This window comes from Theropithecus gelada, chromosome 10 (genome assembly GCF_003255815.1).
Source record: "Theropithecus gelada isolate Dixy chromosome 10, Tgel_1.0, whole genome shotgun sequence".
Taxonomy (NCBI): Eukaryota; Metazoa; Chordata; class Mammalia; order Primates; family Cercopithecidae; genus Theropithecus; species Theropithecus gelada.
Window position 1 is genome coordinate 910,313 of NC_037678.1, and position 8,694 is coordinate 919,006.

The window sequence follows — 8,694 nt, forward strand, 5'->3', positions numbered from 1 at the left end:
GCGGCGGCGGCGGCTCCGCATTGTCCGCGGACCGGGAGCCCGGGATGCCGGGGAGGCCGGGCGGGGAGACCGGGGAGTTCGGGCCGGGCGGCCGGGGAGACAGGCAGGGAGCCTGGGAGGCCGGGCGGGGAGACCGGGGAGGTCAGGCCGGGGAGTCGAGGGAGGCCGAGTCGGGCTATGGGTCTCGGCGGCCTGGGCCGCGGCGCCCGCCCGGAGTCCGCGCTCGAGTCGGGTCGGGCCTCGGGCAGCCGCCGAGCCGGCCGGGCCGCCCCTTATGTAACAGACAGGCCGGCCGAGCTCTGCCCAGACGGGAACTCCCTGTGAGCAGGGACGCGCCCCGAGATCGCCCAGGAGCCGCGCGGCCTGCGGCGGCCGGGCTGGAGAACCGGCGCCGCCGCCTCCCCGGGCGTTTGCAGGGAGACGCCTCGCGACGAACGCGAGGCTTCCCCGGGCCTTTTAAACGAGTGACACGATTGAAGCGCAGTTCACGGGAAACGCGGCTGTTGTGAGCGGACGCGGGAGTTCTGAGAATCCTCAGCAGCGGGAGCCCCTGCCCCGCGGGGTGCGGGCCCGTCCCCCGGAAAGCGCGGCCGTCCGGGTCTGTTTTTGAGGGTCGGTCGCCAGGTGGTTGTGTAGTTAGTGGAATCGGCGGAGGTTTTCGTTTGCCTGGCCCAGCGCCGTCCCGAGTGCCGTGTGCTGCACACAACTTTGCACAACTCAGCGGCCGCGGCTCCCGTGGCCTTTAGGGAGAGGCCCGGCGCGTGGTCGGCTTCTCCCTGGGCGGGCGGTGGGAAGAGGGAAGCGGCCGTCTTGTGGGCAGCAGCCTTCCCTGCTTTTGGCCCGCAGAGCTCTTCAGGATGTGCTTAAGGGAATTATTCCTGGAGAAGCGACGTGTGTGCCCCCGCGGATCCCTCCCGGTGGAAATGCGTGTCCCAGCACGGACAGAACCGGCCCAGGGGGGAAGCGGGGAAGCAGGGAAGGGCGTGGGTCGCCCTGCGCTGCCGAGGGTCTACTCTCCCCGGGTCCCAGTTCCGTGTAGAGAGCTGCTGTGGCCGTGAAGCCTTCGGTTCTGTTCTCCCCTTGTAGAAAGTGTTGAGATAAAGAGCTTCGCGGCTCCCTGGGAGAGAGTGGGTTTCCGGGGGCTGCTTGTCGTTAGGGCGACTCAGGACTTTGCTGTCGAGGGGAAAATTACAGGTTCGTTTCTGATCTGGTGAGTAACCAACTGTTGCTTCTGCCCCACCTCAGTAATGACGCGTGTCGCCGTCCCGGGTGCACTAGGGTAGCTCTCTGCAGGCTGTGGTGTCACCTCTGCAGGGCTCCCAGGGCCGGCTGGGCTGTACTGACAGCTCTCCAGGAATCCAGGGTTAAGTGGGTACCTGGAGGCCCTGGAGATGCAAGGGGGCTGAGGTTTGGCTGACCACATTTTCTCTCCTGTCCTCTCTGTAGGTAATTGCAATCTAGTTTCAACATACAATGAGGATTTCTGTCTGATACAGGGAAAGATACACAGTGGCTGGAGGGTCTGTCTTAAGAAGTGCCCTTGAAGTCGGCTGGGATTTCCTTTCGGGACTCACAGAGGGAAGCCTGCGCCCTGAGGGCTTTTTCTGAGGCCCAGTAGATCTAGGCCCAGGGTGAGGCTCTGAAGCCAGGCTGCTGCGGGTGCCCCTGCTCCCCCTGGGCCCCGAGGCCAGGCGTCCCTGACCTTGCAGGGCTAGATGCAGAGTGGGCCTTGGGCTTCAGCTGAGAATATTTGTTTTGCGAGTCAGTCACTGAAAAATCATCTTGCTTCCTGTCAGTGAAGTGTGGCGCTTTGGAGGGAGGCACTGCCCGGCGGGTGGTGGTCTTCACTGGAGGTGCCCACACACGAGGCACCCCGGGGACAGCTGGGAACAGACACAGTCTGTGGTGTTCGAACAGCAGGAGGCCTCTGCCACAAGGAGCTGGAGGTATGGGTGGCAGCTCACTGATTTTGCCCACCTCTGGAAAGGCAAATTCTCCTAAATCTCTGTGACCAAGTCTTCAGGCACCTGAGCCAGCGCTGGCAACCCTCCTGGTGAGGGTCTCTGCAAGCTTCTCGGGGGTCCTGGGGGCCGCCCCTCGCTGTGTAGCCTGAGCAGAGCGTCTACCTTCACGTGTGCCGGGGAGAACAGAGAGATGCCCTTTGGTGTATTGCATGTATCCGGATTCGCTCGGAAAGGAGGAGGACATGGCCAGCACCATTGTCTCACTGGGGCTTGAGGAGTGCCCCTGAGGGGAAGCGGCAGGTTGACTCGGCCTGTGGGTGTTTCCATGGTGGTCACTGCCAAGGCTCTGCAGAAGTGGGGTTAGGGCCTCCCAGGGGCGAAGACTGTCCCCTCAGACCAGTACAGGGCTCCCCTGTTGGTCCCCTGTGCTGTGGTGTGCGTGTGGAGGGCCTGTCTATAGAGCATGGACAGACTGTGGTCTGTCTCCTACCCCCTAGCCCAGCAGGAATGCTGCAAGGACCGTGGTGACTTTGGGCTCATGTGGGTGCTCTCCTGGGAGCAGTGGGGAGGGGAAGAGTGGTTTAGGGGGAGTATCCGATAGGACCAGGTAGCCACTGAGCATGCCTCTCTGGTGGACATAGCCTCTGTGTCTGGTGAGGTCCAGCCCTATATGTGGACTTCCTGGGGGATCGCCTGCATGCCAGGAAAGTCCTGCAGCTGTGGGCTCTGGGCCAGACCCCTCCTTCTTGGGGAGCATTTCTGTGGTCTCCGCAGCCTGTTGGTGTGGTCTGAGAGGGGACTGGGGCGTGGTGATAGGGATGCAGGTGCTCAGGAGGGCTCCTCAGGCTGCCTCTCTGCCCGTTACCGCTGTTCTCTCCCTGGTCCTGGGGAGTTGCTCGGGCCTGGATGCATGATTTTTGACACCTTGGAAAGAAGTTAGTTGTGAGTTTTGCTTTGATTGGGTTTTGAGCTGGTGAGCTAGATCTGCCCAAGCGTACTTTTGCAGCTTTCTCGAGTCTTTGGTCACCCTGCATAGAATTAACTTTACCTTTGCCTTTATTTTAGGTAATCATTACCAAATGAGGAGGAAAGGACGATGTCATCGAGGCTCTGCAGCGAGGCATCCTTCCTCCCCGTGCAGTGTTAAACACTCCCCCACGCGAGAAACGCTGACCTACGCTCAAGCTCAAAGGATGGTAGAGATAGAAATTGAAGGGCGCTTGCACAGGATCAGTATTTTTGATCCCCTGGAGATCATATTAGAAGATGACCTCACGGCTCAAGAGATGAGTGAATGCAACAGCAATAAGGAAAACAGCGAGCGGCCCCCTGTCTGCTTAAGAACTAAGCGTCACAAAAACAACAGAGTCAAAAAGAAAAATGAAGCCCTCCCCAGCGCCCACGGCATGCCGGCCTCGGCGAGCGCCCTTCCAGAGCCCAAGGTGCGCATCGTGGAGTACAGCCCTCCGTCCGCCCCCAGGAGGCCTCCAGTGTACTACAAGTTCATCGAGAAGTCGGCCGAGGAACTGGACAACGAGGTGGAGTACGACATGGACGAGGAGGACTACGCCTGGCTGGAGATCGTCAACGAGAAGCGCAAGGGCGACTGCGTCCCCGCCGTGTCGCAGAGCATGTTTGAGTTCCTGATGGACCGCTTCGAGAAGGAGTCGCACTGCGAGAACCAGAAGCAGGGCGAGCAGCAGTCTCTGATCGATGAGGACGCCGTGTGCTGCATCTGCATGGACGGGGAGTGCCAGAACAGCAACGTGATCCTCTTCTGCGACATGTGCAACCTGGCCGTGCACCAGGAGTGCTACGGGGTGCCCTACATCCCCGAGGGCCAGTGGCTCTGCCGTCACTGCCTGCAGTCCCGGGCCCGGCCCGCCGACTGTGTGCTGTGCCCCAACAAGGGTGGTGCCTTCAAAAAGACAGATGACGACCGCTGGGGTCACGTGGTGTGTGCCCTGTGGATCCCAGAGGTCGGCTTTGCCAACACGGTGTTCATCGAGCCCATTGACGGGGTGAGGAACATTCCCCCAGCCCGGTGGAAACTGACATGCTACCTCTGTAAGCAGAAGGGCGTGGGTGCCTGCATCCAGTGCCACAAAGCAAACTGCTACACAGCATTCCATGTGACGTGTGCCCAGAAGGCTGGCCTGTACATGAAAATGGAGCCCGTGAAGGAACTGACTGGTGGTGGCACCACCTTCTCCGTCAGAAAGACCGCTTACTGTGATGTCCACACACCTCCAGGCTGCACCCGGAGGCCTCTGAATATTTACGGGGATGTCGAAATGAAAAATGGTGTCTGTCGAAAAGACAGCTCGGTCAAAACGGTCAGGTCCACATCCAAGGTCAGGAAGAAGGCAAAAAAGGCTAAGAAGGCTCTGGCTGAGCCCTGCGCGGTCCTGCCGACTGTGTGCGCTCCTTACATACCCCCGCAGAGGTAAGCGTGTCCAAGCATTGGGTCCACAAGGCGCCTGCAGTGCAGGACCCTGGGAGGACGCAGGCACAACCTGCAGGGCCGGTGCTGGGTGATCGTTGCGCTTCCTGTTGGCGCAGCTTCCTGATAGTCCCCTGAAGTGTGGTTCTGCTTGTTTACCACGTCTTTTCGCGGAATAGATGTTGTAAAAGATTTTAGTCTGTAGGCTTGGAATGATCTATAGTTTTCTAGATTTTTTTTTTGAGATGGAGTTTCGCTTTGTCGCCCAGGCTGGAGTGTAGTGGTGCAATCTCGGCTCTCTGCAACCCCCGCCTCCTGGGTTCAAGCAATTCTCCTGCCTCAGCCTCCTGAGTAGCTGGGACTGCAGGCATGCACCACCATGCCTGACAAATTTTTTTTTTTTTTTTTTTGAAATGGAATCTTGCTCTGTCGCCCAGGCTGAAGTGCAGTGGTGCAGTCTCGGCTCACTGCAAGCTCCATGTCCTGGGTTCACGCCATTCTCCTGCCTCAGCCTCCCGAGTAGCTGGGACTACAGGCACCCGCCACCACGCCTGGCTAATTTTTTGTATTTTTGGTAGAGACGGGGTTTCACCATGTTAGCCAGAATGGTCTCGATCCCCTGACCTCGTGATCCGCCTGCCTCGGCCTCCCAAAGTGCTGGGATTACAGGCGTGAGCCATTGCGCTCGGCAAATTTTTGTATTTTTAAAATAGAGACAGGGTTTCACCATGTTGGCTAGGCTGGTCTCAAACGCCTGACCTCAAGTGATCTGCCCACCTTGGCTTCCCAAAGTGCTGGAATTATAGCACTTGCTCAGCTTTTTTTTTTTTTTTTTTTTCCTATTTTCAATGGGGTTTTTCTCTGTTGCCCAGGCTGGAGTGTAGTGGCACAATCTCAGCTCACTGCAATCTCTGCTGCCAGCTTCCAGCAATTCTTTTTTTTTTTTTTTTTTGAGACGGAGTCTCGCTCTGCCGCCCAGGCTGGAGTGCAGTGGCCGGATCTCTGCTCACTGCAAGCTCCGCCTCCCGGGTTCACGCCATTCTCCTGCCTCAGCCTTCCGAGTAGCCGGGACTACAGGCGCCCGCCACCGCGCCCGGCTAGTTTTTTGTATTTTTTAGTAGAGACGGGGTTTCACCATGTTAGCCAGGATGGTCTCGATCTCCCGACCTCGTGATCCGCCCGTCTCGGCCTCCCAAAGTGCTGGGATCACAGGCTTGAGCCACCGCGCCCGGCCGCTTCCAGCAATTCTTATGCCTCAGCCTCCCGAATAGCTGGGACTATAGGCGTATGCTCCTATGCCCAGCTAATTTTTGTATTTTTAGTAGAGGTGGGGTTTCACCATGTTGCCCAGCGTGGTCTGGAACTCCTGAGCTCAGGCAGTCTGCCCACCTCTGCATCCCAAAGTGCTAGGACTATAGACGTGAGCCACCATGCCCAGCCAAGGGTGAAGATTTTTAAGAATTTCGGTGACTAAACTTTAAGAAGGAATGAAGCCCACACAGAAACTCTGTATGACTTTCAACCTGAGGGGCTCTGGCCTGGGCTTCCCAGTGACTTCGGCATCGGGACATCTACTGCTGTGGCGTTGGCCCCGTTTCCCGTGCTGTGCCCCCCACTTGCTGCAGATGCCCTGAGGACAGGGTGGCCAAACAAGGGGAGAAGCTGTGAGCACAGACGGGGCCTACTGGTCAACAGGGCGGGGAGAGCCAGCCTGGTGCTGAGCTTGCAGCTTGGCTAGGGGAGATGCCTGGAGCCCCAGTACCACACAGACCTTCCAGGACTGCTGGGGGTCAGCGAGCAGGACCCTCTGAGGTGTCAGACCTGCTCCACATGTGAGGGGAGGGCAGCACAGGTGGGACGCATGCAGGCTGAGCTGCATTGGATGGTGAGGCTGGGAAGTTGCAGTGAGCTGAGATTGTGCTGCTGCACTCCAGCCTGGGTGACAGAGTGAGACTCCGTCTCAAAAAAAAAAAAAAGTTTTAAGTGATTTTTGTTAATATTACTCTACTTTGCCAAAGTGAAGTGCAGTTTCTTTTCACAGAGCTGTAAATACTCAGAGAATGAGTCAGTTCAGACAGAATGAACAAAAAATGCTCATAATCCTTCCCATCCAGAGAAAACCCCTGTGAAAACCAAGGTGTTTGTCTTTGTAAATTAATCTGACTTTGAAGAGATGGTTTTGCTTGGATTTCTACCTATGAGTCAAAAAGTCTAGGGTTTGTATTAAGAGCTTCTGTATAAGAGGTCTAAAAATTTCAGCTTTACTGAAATTGAAGCAAAATAAACAAAATGTGATCTAACAAAATGAAGAGCCAGAAGTCTGAAGTGCTCCCTTCCCTGGCCAGTACCAGATGATGACCTGCTCTGGGAGAGGCAGGGCCTGGCCGGGCCCCACGCCCTATTCTTTGGCTGCTGGTGTTGGGTAAGCAGGACTGTTTGCAGGAGGCAGCGTTTGCATGCAGAGACGCGGGGGCCTGAAGTGGCCAGGGCTGATTGAGAAGAAAACTCGTGCTTTGGACCTAAATATTTGAAAGCAGGTGTTGGAGCTAGACCACGTACTATGTGGTTCTGTTCTTTTCCTAACTTAGGAATAAACTATTATTTTAGCTTCGAGTAGAGAGAGAGAAACAAACCTGGTCAAGTGTTCTTGGCCGCAGTCTCTGCAGTCTGGGTTTCCCAGTCTCCAGGAGATGCTGGCGCTTCAGGCCACCTTGCCACCAGTGGAGGAGCTCCCAGTGCGCCTGGCCTGTTGGCACCATGGTCCTGGACCCATCTCTGGGGTGGTTGTGAGGGGCAGCCTCTCAACACAGTACTGACTGCTGCCTGAAACCAGGTTTATAGCCTTGCTGTGGCCTGAGAGGCAGCTGATCTGGCAGCCCTGTTCTTAGGCCCTGGGCACTACCCTGGGTGCATGTAGGAAGCCTCAGCTGTGCATTTGAATTTTGTGTAGATGAGGGTGAAGCTTCTTTCTTGTTTTTTATTTTGTGTTAAAGACAGGGTCTTGTTCTGTTGCCCATGTTGGAGTGCAGTGGCGTGATCATGGCTCACTGTAGCCTCAAACTCTTAGACTCAAGCAATCTTCCCGCCTCAGCCTCCTCCCATCCTCAGCTGGGACTACAGGCACGAGCCACTGTGCCTGGCCCATGGTGAAGCTTCTGGATGTGCAGCTGTTGGCAGGAATGCTGAGTCTAGTTGGTTAGGGTGTGCACTAACCCATGGCTCTGGGGTAGGGCCTGTCTAGAGCTTCAGGTCAGCCAGGCACACTGGAAGAGGATGTGACCCCATCTAAGCAGTGTTTTGGAGATTTTAGAGAAAGGGGATCTTGCTTATTCCCTGTGGACAGAACAGAATCTGCCTTTAGGGACTGACTGCTTTTATTTATTTTTATTTTTGGAGACAGAGGCTCGCTTTGTTGCCCAGGCTGGAGTGCAGTGCCATCCGTGATCTCGGCTCACTGCAACCTGTGCCTCCTGGGTTCAAGGGTTCAACCTCTGCCTCAGCCTCCCTAGTAGCTAGGATTACAGGCACGTGCCACCACACCCGGCCCATTTTTGTATTTTTAGTAGAGACAGGGTTTCACCATATTGGCCAGGATGGTCTCGAACTGCTGACCTCAGGTGATCCACCCGCCTCGGCCTCCCAAAGTGCTGGGATTACAGGTGTGAGCCACTGCACCAGGCTAAAAAAGATAGTTTTTTAAAAAGACAGCAGTAAATAAACACTTTGAAAAACAGGCAGGGCTGGGTGCGTGATTCACGCCTGTAATCCCAGCACTTTGGGAGGTGCTGAGGTGAGCAGATTACAAGGTCAGGAGTTCGAGACCAGCCTGGCTAACATAGTGAAACCCCATCTGTACTAAAAATATAAAAATTAGCCAGGCGTGGTGGTGCACACCTGTAATCCCAGCTGTTCAGGAGGCTGAAGCAGGAGAATCTCTTGAACAGAGTCCTGCTCTTTTGCTCAGACTGGGGTGAAGTGGCATGATCATGACTTACTACAGCCTCAACCTCCTGGGCTCAAGCGACTCCCTCACCTCAGCCTCCTGAGTAGCTGGGACCACAGGCGTGTGCCACCACGTCCTGCTAATGTTTTTATTTTTTGGTGAGATGGGGTTTAGGTTGGTCTTGAACTCCTGGGCTCAAGTGATCTGCCTACCTTGACCTCCCAAAGTGCTGGGATTACAGGTGTGAGCCGCCATGCCAGACCTTACATTGATTTATTGTTATTTTTTCTTTTCTGTTCATCTCTCTTTTTTTTTTTTTTTTTTTTTTTTTTTTTTTTTTTTTT

The 8,694-nt window shown here is 55.9% G+C and overlaps 1 protein-coding gene across 4 annotated transcripts in view; it reads left to right on the forward strand.

Annotated features, from left to right (window-relative positions):
* Positions 1–1,453: 1,453 nt before the first annotated feature.
* The window catches only part of BRD1 (bromodomain containing 1), a 49,290-nt gene continuing 42,049 nt past the window's right edge, over positions 1,454–8,694 (forward strand). For 2 of the 4 annotated variants that reach the window (XM_025400220.1, XM_025400221.1), the window contains exons 1-2: positions 3,030–4,410; positions 7,015–7,167. Coding sequence is in view for 2 of the 4 variants with exons in the window: in XM_025400218.1 (XP_025256003.1) it covers positions 3,044–4,410 (1,367 nt within the window). In the remaining 2 variants the exon portion in view is untranslated. Of the gene's footprint in view, positions 1,632–3,029; positions 4,411–7,014; positions 7,168–8,694 lie in introns of those variants that run through there. The other 2 variants (XM_025400218.1, XM_025400217.1) reach the window with 2 other exon arrangements.